This window comes from Girardinichthys multiradiatus, chromosome 6 (assembly GCF_021462225.1).
Source record: "Girardinichthys multiradiatus isolate DD_20200921_A chromosome 6, DD_fGirMul_XY1, whole genome shotgun sequence".
Lineage (NCBI taxonomy): Eukaryota > Metazoa > Chordata > Actinopteri > Cyprinodontiformes > Goodeidae > Girardinichthys > Girardinichthys multiradiatus.
Window position 1 is genome coordinate 19,774,106 of NC_061799.1, and position 13,585 is coordinate 19,787,690.

Below are 13,585 nucleotides of genomic sequence, written 5' to 3' on the forward strand. Positions count from 1 at the left end.
CAGGTGCCAGGTCATGCTGAAAAATGAAATCTTCATCTTCATAAAGCTTTTCAGCAGATGGAAGCATGAAGTGCTCCAAAATCTCCTGATAGCTAGCTGCATTGACCCTGTCCTTGATAAAACACAGTGGACCAACACCAGCAGCTGACACGGCACCCCAGACCATCACTGACTGTGGGTACTTGACACTGGACCTCTGGCATTTTGGCATTTCCTTCTCCCCAGTCTTCCTCCAGACTCTGGCACCTTGATTTCCGAATGACATGCAGAATTTGCTTTCATCCGAAAAAAGTACTTTGGACCACTGAGCAACAGTCCAGTGCTGCTTCTCTGTAGCCCAGGTCAGGCGCTTCTGCCGCTGTTTCTGGTTCAAAAGTGGCTTGACCTGGGGAATGCGGCACCTGTAGCCCATTTCCTGCACACGCCTGTGCACGGTGGCTCTGGATGTTTCTACTCCAGACTCAGTCCACTGCTTCCGCAGGTCCCCCAAGGTCTGGAATCGGCCCTTCTCCACAATCTTCCTCAGGGTCCGGTCACCTCTTCTCGTTGTGCAGCGTTTTCTGCCACACTTTTTCCTTCCCACAGACTTCCCACTGAGGTGCCTTGATACAGCACTCTGGGAACAGCCTATTCGTTCAGAAATGTCTTTCTGTGTCTTACCCTCTTGCTTGAGGGTGTCAATAGTGGCCTTCTGGACAGCAGTCAGGTCGGCAGTCTTACCCATGATTGGGGTTTTGAGTGATGAACCAGGCTGGGAGTTTTAAAGGCCTCAGGAATCTTTTGCAGGTGTTTAGAGTTAACTCGTTGATTCAGATGATTAGGTTCATAGCTCGTTTAGAGACCCTTTTAAAGATATGCTAATTTTGTGAGATAGGAATTTTGGGTTTTCATGAGCTGTATGCCAAAATCATCCGTATTAAGACAATAAAAGACCTGAAATATTTCAGTTAGTGTGCAATGAATCTAAAATATATGAATGTTAAATTTTCATCATTACATTATGAAAAATAATGAACTTTATCACAATATGCTAATATTTTGAGAAGGACCTGTAGTATCCGCCTGCAGCCACTATCAGTACATTGCTCACTTCCTCATTGAATTACAATGAAAGAGAAAGAGTGTGTGTGTGTGTGGCAATAGAGCTGTGGATAGAGGACATTATGTCACATCAAGGTAAAAGGACGGACACGCACTGCGGATGGCCTCACCCACATTTGTTCAAGCTGCGTGTAGACCTGAGGAGGCAACACAAACGGTGTAAAGCATAGTGTCAAAATCTCACCTTGCTTGCTTGTAATTTTAATCTTTCTATCTCAGTGCGCCATACATAATCAGTGAAGATCCAGACAACTGTGTGTGTCTGCACGTGTAAAGGAACGGATGCAGACAGAGAGCAAATGGGTGGGTGTTGCTCCCAGGCTTCCACAGGACTTTGTCCTTGGATTGCCCTCATCTCTGATGCAAGCACAAACACACCAGTTCATGTATGATTTCCATTTCAGACAAATATCAAAACTAGGACTTTTTATGTACACGCAAACCCACTTTGGGACAAAACACATTTTGCACGCTTGCTCCTTTGCAGTGCTGTGAGTTGACGTGCACATCAGCACAAAACGGAAAGCTGTTAGTCTGTGCTCAGACATCTCATCAGGGATGCAGCAGAGCCCCTGTCTGCAGAGCAAGAGAGAAAAAGATCTCATCTGATGTAGGGTACAATGAGGGTGTAGGGGGTGGCCAGCTAGCAAGTGTGTGTGAGTGTGTGTTCACATGTTTGGAGTTATTAACTCCAGGAAGTACAGTACCTTGTAAAAGTATTAATTTCTCTTAAACATTTTTACATATTGTCAGGGTTACATCTACAAAAGTTATGAAGTTATGTGTTAATTGGGATTTTATGCATAAACCATCACTTAAAACTGTGCACATATATTTATATTATATTGTAGATATGTTTATACTGTTTAATTTGTACTGTATTGCACCGACTACGCCAAAACAAATTCCTTGTATGTCCAAAAACGTACTTGGCAATAAAGCTTTTCTGATTCTGATTCTGATTCTGATTCTGAAAAAAGCTTTACGTCTTAAAGTTTATATCTCTACCTGCTTTGCAGATCTAAAGACCAACCTTTTTTCCATTTTTCCTTGCAAAACAGCTTAAGCTCAGTATCATTCTAGATCCCCAGTTGGATTTAGGTTTGGACTTTTGATTGGGCCACTCCAACACATGCCGGTGTCCTGCTGGAAGGGGAACCTCAACACCAGTCTTAAGTATTGTGGAGCCTCTAACAGGTTCTCTTCCAAGATTTTCCTGTATTTAGTTTAATCCATCTTCCCATCAACTCCGAGCAGCTTTTCTGTTCTTGCTGAAAAACAGCATCTTCATAGCATATTGCTACCCCCACCAGGTTTTACAGTGGGGATGGTGTGTTCAGAATGATGTGCAGTGGTTTCTAGCACACATGGCATATTGCACGTTGGCCTGGAAGTTCAGTTTTGGTTTCCAGATCTGACCAGAGCTCCTTTTTCCAGATTTGCCTCTAAATAGCTTGTGGCAAACTGCAGACAGGATTATCTTTTGGCTGCGTTTCAACAATAGCTTTCTTTTTGTTACTTCTCCTTAATGGCCTGATTTTTGGAGTGCATCACTGATTGTTGTACTTTTAACAGTTTCTTCCACCTGTGAATAACCTTAGCTCCACTAGAGTTACCATGGTACTCTTGGTTGCTCCTCTAATAAGGCTCCTAGGTTTGCTGTTATGCCATACTTTTGCCAGTTCCAGATGATAAATTTAACACTGCAAGTGGATTTATATTGATTAAATTATACACAGGTGGACTCTATTTATTAATCAGGTGACGTCTGAAGATTGCCCTGGATTTTATATTGGGGAACCATAGTACAAATGCATGCATACCTTTCAAATTTTCCTTCCACTTCACAAATTTGCACAACTGCGTTGTGTTGTGAGAAAATGTGGAAAGGGTGTTTCCTAGGTATTACATGTTAAATGTTCAACAGTCAAATGTTGAAACTACAGGTTGTTCAGAATACCAACAAAGACACACTGACAAAAAAAGGTCCACACACAAGGATAAGTATGCCAATGCGCTCATCTTTTTATTGCACAACAAGGTATTTTATGTCTGTTTATGGATGCTGAAACAACATTGCCACTGACTGACAGACCAGCTTATTAAGATAAACCAGGGTGTGGCTCTGTGCTGTTGGCCAGCCGAGGTGGTGGACAAGACAGCCTTTTGGACACAGGACCAAATCAGCCCCTCACCCCAGCCACCAGCTGTGCATCCCAGTCTGCTGGACGCCAAAACAGATCACCCAAAGACCCCGATCCTTTTAGACTAATTTATTAGCAATGCGGCTGGGGCTGGGAGCTGAGTTGTCACTGGAATATAACATCAACTAAAGACAGGGTTGAAGTTAAGTAATACTTAAACATTTTTGTATGAGCAGAAGCCAAGCACACTCTGACATGTTTGCAGACTGGTTTTCATAAAGAGAGGAGACGTGCTGTTTCAGAGATCTGTGCTGTCATCTACATGGTGCTGGTAAAGTGTGTCTGGATGCCCACGCTGAGCCGTTCGTGCAGGCTGTGGAATGCTACTAAGTCTAGGATGTGCCAGAGTCAAATCTAGAAAGCATTTCAATATTGTTTTGTAGTTTTAAAACAATTGTGGTTGTGACTATTTAACAATAGTTTTTTTTATTATTATTATTTGTGCTGGCATATTTCAGCTTCGTGTGGGTTTTAACCCCCTAAATGGCATCATATTCTCAAGTGGGACCAACATTATAGAAGGAAAGGCACAGGAACACACACACACGCACACACACACAAACTCAAGCACACAGAGTCCTGAAGCAGCGAGAAGGCTTAGGTAGGTTAAGCAGGCTACAGTAGCTACGACACAAAAGTTAAACTGTAATACTAAATAAAAACATTGTACAGTAGTTGATACACAACAATTTCTAGATTTGAAGGTCCCACAACAATCATACACAGAACTCTGCTTTAATGAGAAAATCACACGCATGCACTCTGCTTTATCTGTCAGCAAACCCATCTGGGAGTCATGTTTTAAGACTTGCTGTGGGTCAAGAGTCTTGGAGAGAATTATTTTTCCCTTTAATAGCCAACACCAGATCAGTGTGCAGCCAGCATCAGTGTGAAAAGGTGTGCAACAGCACAGTCCGACAATTATCCAGCTTATGCGCTGCCTTTTTTTTGTTTGTGTTTTATATGTATTGTTTTTGTGCAAGCATTTCCACAGTTTTGTTAGTTAACTTCTGCTGTTTTTGGCTCTAAGCTAATGTCTAGACTGCAGATATCCACCAGAAGCCAGTCAGAGCTCACCCTCTCACTTTACAAAATATGCTTATATAGCAGGCTGTGGTGAAAACCCGAGAAGGTGCCCCGCATGTCTGTGTATACCATATGTACAGAACATGAATGTACAGAGTACAGCGCGCATGGTGTTGGAAGGTTCAACCCAACATAAAATGTGCAATTTTGTGTTTCCCTTATCAGGGAAAATTATATATACTGACATTGTCATTGTAATTTAGCAATACTAGTCATCTAATGGTTTGTACATATATTGCAAGTTGGAAATAAAAACACATATTTGCATTTTTACAGGCACATACATACCACAAAATAGACTATGTGGAAACTATATGTACTAGGCACAAGGTATATACAGTCCATGTGCAGAGGGCACATTATAAATATTAATAATGAAAATACTACCAAATAAAAGAGACTGATAAATCAGAGAGAACAGACAAACATAAGACCCTGATTTGCTAACAAATCAACACCAAGGCATTCAGTACCCTTAACATCTGGTACAGCAAGAGTGAGAGGCTTGAAACTTTGAGATTCTCAATAATTGTCAGTCAGTGCCAAACACACAAGAATGAATTCATTCCCACTTCACAGCAAAGTCCTGAAGAATATTATTAAACAGTCACACTTTGAACCCACCCGCCATCAGGCTAATACAGCACATTCCTTTCAATGGCAGCTTGAAGCCCACACACTGACCAACCCGTGATACAAACACAAAAACAGATAAACTGGCAGTGTGTGCTTGGCCAGAGCTGTATCAGGCCCATGGCTGACGGTTCAAACAGAACGGTGCCGATCAAAGTGTCTCAAATGCCATCCTTTCAGTGGGAAGGGAATTACACACCACATGTAGATGCAATGAAACAGAGACGGTGCCTGATATTGCCTGAAACATTAGCTCTTTAATTCTCCATTCATCTTGCTCTTGCTGACTGTGGACTCGTTCAGATATCTGCACAGTCTTGATAGCAGCTTAACAGGGCAAACTCTGGTATTAGCAAAAGGAGATTGACCAATTAATCAGACAGAACAGTACTGAACCACACAAAAACACTGACTCAGATATATTCATTCGAAATGGTGTTGGTGTTTTGGTGTATGCTTTTCCAATTGGAAAAGAAGTCATAGTTCATGTGTCACTGATAAGGTGGGGAGGCGGTACTGTGACTCAGGTAAGACAAAAAAATTTTTGTTTAGTGCAGGTTTTTTTGTGAAACAGAAAAGGAAAAATGTATCTGCTCTGCTCCAGGTGTGCCTCAGTAGGTTAAAAAATCACTGAAGGAACATTTGTTTTGGTAATTCAATTTAAAAAGTGAAACTCGTATTATATATATTCATTACACTCAGAGTGATATTTCAAGCTTTTTTTCTGTTCGTTTTTATGATTATGGCTTACACCTAACAAAAGCTCAAAATTCAGTTTCTCAGAAAGATAAGCACCACGTTGAGACAATTCAAAAGAAAAGCCCATTCAAGATTCTGGGGAGTTTCACAAGGCGTGGACCGGGGCTGGACTCGGTGATGATGATAATGATGATGAAAGATACTTTATTTATCCCCAAGGGGGAAATTCTCATATCCAGTAGCAGTACACAGAAATACATCCATTTTAGTGCTTCAAGAGCCACTGCACAGAGAGCTATCCAGGTCATGGGCTACAAATGTTGCGTTCCTTGTTTAAAGCCAGGCCTAAACCAGAAATGTCAAAGGTGTCTTACCTGGGCTAAGGAGAAAAACAACTGAACAATTGCTTAGTGGCCCAATGTCCTATCTCAAAAAGTAAAAATAAAGGTCCCAGAGTCTGGAGGAAGAGTGGAGAGGCACATAATCCAATTTAACTGCATTCCAGTGTGAAGTTTCCACAGCCAGTGGTGATTTGGGGAACCATGTCATTTGCTGGTATTGGTCCACTGTGTTTTATCAGGTCCAAAGTCAGAGCAGCTTTCTACATGAACTTTCAGAGCATATCGGGCTTCCCTCTGACAAGCTTTACAGAGATACTGATTTCATTTCCCAACATAGCTCACAAAATTACCAATGCCTGCTTTAATGACCATGGTATCACAATGCTTGATGGACCAGCAAACTGCCCTGACCTGAACTCCATAGGGAATCTATGGAGTATTTTCAAGAGGAGAATAAGAGACACAGGATCCAACAATGCAGACAACCTGAAGGTCGCTATTAAACCAACCATACTTTCCTTGTTTCTCCGCAGAGCCACATGCCGATCACCTTCATGCTATGCTGCACTGATGCTGTAATTAATGGCAAAGGGGCCCCAACCAAGTATTAAGTGATTTTCCACTACATGGATAGACTTAGCAGGCTGATATTTATGTATTATCATTCTTTTATACTGGTCTTCTATACCTTAACATTTTTCCGAGACATTGAATTTCAGGTTCTTAGTGGCTTTAAGCCATAATCATCAAAACATACATTGGAAACATTACACTGGAAATATTTCACTGTGCATATGAAATTCGGTGTTTTATTTGAATTACTGAAAGAAATTAAGTTTTTAATCATATTTGATTTCATTGAGATGCAACTGTATAACAATTACCCAGGGTTCACAAGCTATACAATGAAGCACTTGGATAAAGACAATCACCTGCTCATTTTATTCAAGATCTCAGGAGGAGAGATCAAACCCCTTCAGCAGTAAAGCTGACAAGAAACGTAGGGTTATGACTACATTTATTGTGTGCCAATTAGAATCATTCAGTACTGTTAAGTCAACAAGCTCAAAATATGAGAATAGATATGTCTACATAAATCAATGGAAAGCCACATTGTGGCAATCAATGCATCTCTGTGGAAAGGTAGCAAACCTGAGTGAAATGTCCATTAGATAGATTTTACAGTTTGGCTCTGGATCGATGTTCAGAGCTGAAAAAAGGTGGCCTCCATATTTGTTAATGCAATGAACTAGCTACCTATTTGCTCCAATTGAATTCCCTTTTTATTTTGTCCTTACAGTTTAACCAGATAATGAGTCCAGAAGAAGTGCAACAGCAGTTTTGATAGAACAGAGCATTGATTTGTTTTTTGTTTTTTTTTTTTGATTACAAGGTCGTAGTGCAACACAAGGTGTTTAAGTGGACATCCTCACTTCTCACTTTAGATGGAGAGGTTCAAAGTGGTTGCAGCATGCTCTCATTCATGTTCATTTCAGTAATTTTTAAAAACGTTTTTTGAATATTCAGACCTTGGGATTTGGGCTGTGGCATAATCTTCAACCAAAATAAGCATCAACAGACTATAAAAAAAGATCACACAGACACTCAGCAACTCATACAGAAAGGCCCAGTCCCCCCTTGCATTGTAAAATCCTCTGTCCCTTTATTTACATGGCAGTTTATAACAGATTAGCTGTCTTCCTTCTCATATGGCATACATTCAGCAGAAGAAGGAGCTTTAGATTCAACAGGATCAGAATGTTTCGAATAAAAATAATCAAAGCCTCAAACCACTCTCGCACTTTGAACCAAAGGATTTCTGTGGGCCTAAAAGTGGTGAAATTCACCAAATTTTTAGGTGACTTTTTACAAATGAGGTGTCTGTAACCTATTTTGGCCACCCTATTTTTTAAGACATTTGAAAAATGCTGTTCAGGTGACATTTTTGAGGACTTGCTGAGCTCAAACGTGGATTCATCCCGTGTCTTTTAATCAGTAAGCAGTTAGCTCAGTGTGTTCTTTTTTTAACACAAAAATAACACAGGAACATACGCTTTCATTCCCTCACACATTTTTGGTTAAGGTAACAACATTGTCACTGGATAACAATACCTCAAGTGAAGCCACAATAGCTGCTGGATTTCACATAAAAAAAAAACAAAAAAAGAACATAAAGAAACAAGTTCACTTTCCTGTACAGCATAAGTATAGATATTCATATTTATATATATATATATATTTATATATATAGGCGGGGTAGAGTATTGCAGAATTATATTGCATGTGTTAATCAATGAACCTAGACAGAAACAAGCAAGTATACAGTATGGGATGTTCACAAATGTTTCCTTTCAGTAAAGCTCAGATTATTAAACCATCTTTGCCTTTAGGGTTACAATCAGTATGTTGAGCAAACAGCTGACCTCTTTCCAGATGATTCATAAAAACAGGGCAGTGCCACCGTCAGCATGTCCAACCGGTCATACTTGACGATGCGTCGTAGAGTGCGTGAGTCCCTTCTCTGAAAATGGAACCAGAACGTATTAACAAAATCTCTCTCGCACGTGCACACACACACACACACACACACACACACACACACGCACACACACACACACACACACACACACGCACACACACACCCACACACACACACACTCCCACACACACACACACACATACACACACACACACACACACACACACACGCAGTAACACCCACATATATGCAAACACACAAACCAAATATATGGCTTCTAACGTTGAATCAAGGCAGTTAAATAAATGGCATTTTCTTCTATGTTTCTTTTTTAGTTGATACAGACACAACCAGACTTGGTGTTCAAGCTCAACTTTGGTTTTGGGTAGATGCAATGAATATAATGTCCTTCCTTACTTTTTTCATTAGCTATTTACACAGTGATGTAAGATCGACCAGCGGTCTAAAACACTAACTCTACTATTAGTTTAAACAATATGAAGATGTGTGTTCCTTTGCTACAACAACTCATACAGAAAAAAGTTACATTTAAAACACTTTTGAATGCTTAAAATGTCATTGTCATTTGACCTCAAGTCCCTGATTTTCATTTTTATGTCCAGCTCCTGCTAGATTGCATTGCATGGATTCTACACAGTATGCAAAAGGTACATTAACCATACTTTTCTTTATATCTTTACAGTAAAGACAGCGATATGCAGTAGGTGTTTGGAAGCAGAGTGAAAGGGGTGATACTAAGACTAAAGGCGCTGGCACAGCAGACCAGACCAGTTCAACCTTAATTTTATATACTAGTATAATTGTTTTGACTCCCCATAGCCAAAGAGTTTCAATACTTCAAGCAGCTCTTTTTTTTCTGCTGACACCAGCACAGTGCATCCAGGTCGAATGACAGGTGACGCTGGCAGTAGCTGATTGGTCATTTAGCAAGCTGAGAGATCAGCTGGATTGACCTTAAACCGAACAGATTCTCATACAAAAAAAGGCCTCTCTACTGGACTCCACTAGGGTCACAAGTTGGAAGACAGCCGGGATCTGGCAGAGTCTAGCTCCGGAAGGCTGACAATCGAATCTTTCTTCGGAACTCCTGAGCCTGGAGGTCCTGGTCCAACAGCTGCTGCTACTGCCCCCATTCCAGTAGGTCCACCTGGAGGAGTTGTGGAGGCAAAGGCCACCCTCTGCTGGGCTCCAGGTGGTCTCCCCACACCTAGGGGTCCCGGTAAGTTGTGGTGAGGGGGTTGTTGGGGGCCAATGGAGGAGTTGGAAGTGCGGGTGGAGGGTGGGGGACTGGGTGCTGCAGAGGAAGCCTGGGGTGTTCCTTCCTGGGGGAGTGAAGGCTGGGAGGCAGACAGGGCTCGGGTGTCCTGGTTCAAACCACCCGTATGGAGAGAGTGGGTGCTCTTATGTGAGACAGGTCTCTGCTGTGTGGGACTGGGTGCATGGTGCTGGACAAGGGACAACTGAGACCCAGATGGTCCAACACTCGCCATGTACTGAAAAGTCCGTCCTGTAGCTGTGAGTGGGCTTTGGACTGGGGGGCTTGATATAGCAGACCCAAATGCCCCTCCAAGTGTTTGGGGAGGTTGAGACTGAAGAGGAGACATTGAGACTGGACTGGATAAGTTCTGAATCACCTGGAACCTTCGTACCATACGTGGAGACTGCAAAGTCCCAGGACCTACTAAAGGGCTTGCCATCTGAGGGCAGAAACTCATGGCCACAGCCTGCTGGAGGGTGGCAATTGCTGAGCCAGTCTGAGGCTGACCTGGAGGGGCAAAAATCCCACCTATAGAAGGGGTCATAGACATGGCCCTTGGCCGCTGCAGATCCACCAATTTCACCATCTCACGGTCATACTTGACTATCTCCTGGATCATCTCGTTCTCACTGTTGTTGAAAACGCCAGAGCTGAGATCATGCTGAACCTTGTGCATCAGGATAGAGTTCTTTTTACCTGCAGGAAGGAACAAAAAAGGCAACGTCAGGTTGGTGGAGGATGCAAGGGGAGTACAGAAGAAATAAAAAGCTGAACAAAGCATAAAAACAAGCAAATTATAATTTGCGAAAAGAACACAACAGTAGTTCGATACAGAATGTGATGTCCTTCACACCACTTATACCCTCTGTTAGAACAAGCCCTGGGGAAAGAAAGTGGAGTCATTCTGTACCATCATATTTTGTTACAGTGTCCTGTGTCATTATCAGAGAATAACGCATATAATTTTACTGCCCCATCTAAATGTACAGCCTGAGAATATTAGATTGTTGTGCATCAAGTTTATATGCAAGACGTTTTTTTATAGTAAAACTATTAGAGAAGTCAAGCTCTACTTCTACTCAGAATAAATCATCCCAATGATGCTTTGGTTGAATCTACAGTTTCTTTGGACATTTTCTCATTTGTTTTACCTATACGGTCTAGACGATCAATGGCAACAGTTTCAAAGGCTCTTCTCATCATGGGATATTCTTCTAACACCTCGTTGAAGTGGTCAACAGACAAAGAATAGAGCCGACAGTACGTCTCTGCTCGCACGCTGGCTGTTCGTCGACCCCTCGTTAATAAGCAGATCTCTGAAACATAAATGCAAAGTTTAAAAATAAATGTAAGATCAACAACATCTACAATAAACATCATGTGCAAAATAATGATTTTATCCCACCTCCAAAATAAGAGCCATCAGACAGTTTCATTGCAAGCGTGCCTTTGGTGATGACGCTGCATACGCCATGCTGGATGAAGTACATTTTTTTGCCGATGGTGCCCTCTCGTATGATATAGTCTTGAGGTTGGAACACCTCAAAACGTAGCTTAGTCAGCATTGCTGTTACAAAGTTTGGCTCTGCATTGGCAAACAATGGCATAGACGCCACCAGCTTACGGCAGTTGAAGTTCACGATTTCCTAAAACAAAAATCAGGTGATTTATATATATATATATATATATATATATATATATATATATATATACAGACAGAGTCTGTCTTTTATCCTCATGAAACCCAATACAGCAGAAGGACTATGAAGGCACATCTTGTTAACTTGACAAAAACAAACACAGTAGCAAAAGGAAGACTGCACTAAGTACAAAATCAGCAACTTCAGTGTAACCAGCAATGAAAAATGAAAATTCAATGCTTATTTATGAAAAATAGGTCAAGTTAATAGTATTTATTTTACCTCTCTGAGAGGTTCACTGAGTTCTCCCAGGATGCTTTCCTCGTCAAACATCTTGCCCTGGTACCTGTGCTCATAATAGTCATGGATTTTTTGTCGGAAGTCTGCAGCCAGCTTGTGGAAGGACATATACTGCTCCACTTGTTTGTACTAAGAGAGAGTGGGAAACATAGAGATGATGTGCGGTAATGCACTGCATACATTGAAAAGAGTTTATTTATATCTACCCTTTCAGCTACAGTATTAAAGAGCATAACAAGCAATAGTGGCTACACATTAGCGAGGACAGAGATGTTTCATACACACAGCCTCTCTTGAGTTGTTTTTATAGTGTGCCATGATTTCATTTACTTATTTTTGTTCATGGGTAAATTGTATGATAGTCTACATTGTCCTAGAAAAAGACCAAAGGAAGTGGCAATTTGATTTGTACACAGTAAACGAAGCAAAGTATATTCACCCAAAAATAACAACCTTGGTTTAAGGACAACCCAAACTTGGCTACATGCCTTCCATCTCACATTAAATTTAAATATGCAAACTGAAGGACTTTGCCCTAATTTTTGAAATGTAGACGATATGATGATTTGTATGTGCAAGCTCAGCTCTTTTGGCACCCTAAGGGAGTTTGCTCCAAGCAGGGAACAGTTCCAGGTAAGGGGATGCAGGCATGGCAAAGAGAAGCAAAGTAACAAAGCTTGAGTTCATGGAAAAAAATTATGTTGACTCTCTCCCTGAAAAATGTAGAGGTAATTATTTTAAAAAACTGAAACACTAACATCATAGTGCTTTGAATGTGGCCTTAAATAAAAATGTAGATCTGTTTTTTTAAAATTTCTAGGTCTTAATAAGTACATTTAATCAGAAATACCTAATTTAAGGATTATGCCCTAGTCTTCAAAATTTAGAGATTATGCCGAGTTGTGTCTGCATGTCCAGTTCTGTTGGCACTCTGTTGGAGCCTGCTTCAGGCAGGGAGTCAATCCTGGTGAGGATTTGCAGGCACTGCAAAGAGAAGTAATGAAGTTGGACCTTCAGGAAAAACATTACTTCCAGCTTTTTTTCTCCAAAAGACATAGTGGTAAGTAGAACACTAACCTTATAGTGCTTTAAAGAAGCTCTAATTAAAAACATGGCCCTATAAGGCCCAAAAGGTAACTGTTGTTTGGCCTAAAATCTTATCAAACTTCAAACTTTCAGTTTGAAGTTGGTGCTGAATCATTTGGACCATCATGGTATGAAAAAGTAAGAGAACTTCCTTGTATCCATTTGTCTTCTTCATGGTATTTATTTAATCATGTACTGGGTAGCAAGGGGTAATGTCTTCAGAGACAAATGAACAAACAAATCTAAGGGCTAAGGAAGTCATAATATATACAACCACAATCACAAGATCTGAAGGCATCACGAACCATCCTCTGACAATGACTTCAATAAGTAAGACATACCAATAAAAGTACAGCCCCATGTTAACTTCTACAGCAGAAAAACATTGTATATCCTGCCAGACGCCCCAAAGAAAACAAGTCGAACTGCTTCGACACTTTTACAAGCTCTGAGTCCTCAAGAGCAACTATAAACTCCTCCAGAGGATTTTGTTTATTGCTGTAAACAGACGACCTATCCCTCTGCTTCTAAAAGAAAGCACATTTAGTAAACAGATATTTCTGTTGAAAGATGTGGACACAATAACTGCTTCAAATCCTTTTTGCTTAGGGCAATAAAATCTTCACTTTTCATATTCACTGGGTGTAAAAATTATTATTATTTAATTAATACTTGCAAGCCAAAGGAGGAATAGTATGCCTTTCTCCAACAAGCCGATAGGTAAGAGATGTAATACA

At 40.8% G+C, this 13,585-nt stretch overlaps 1 protein-coding gene across 2 annotated transcripts in view; it reads right to left on the bottom strand.

Annotated features, from left to right (window-relative positions):
* Positions 1-3,102: 3,102 nt before the first annotated feature.
* The window catches only part of LOC124870638 (potassium/sodium hyperpolarization-activated cyclic nucleotide-gated channel 2-like), a 53,578-nt gene continuing 43,095 nt past the window's right edge, over positions 3,103-13,585 (bottom strand). Inside the window, exons 5-9 of one of the 2 annotated variants that reach the window (XR_007038847.1) lie at positions 11,745-11,891; positions 11,228-11,468; positions 10,974-11,138; positions 9,518-10,518; positions 3,103-8,585 (exon numbers count right to left, since the gene is read on the bottom strand). Coding sequence is in view for 1 of the 2 variants with exons in the window: in XM_047369455.1 (XP_047225411.1) it covers positions 9,575-10,518; positions 10,974-11,138; positions 11,228-11,468; positions 11,745-11,891 (1,497 nt within the window). In the remaining variant the exon portion in view is untranslated. Of the gene's footprint in view, positions 10,519-10,973; positions 11,139-11,227; positions 11,469-11,744; positions 11,892-13,585 lie in introns of both variants that reach the window. The other variant, XM_047369455.1, reaches the window with a different exon arrangement.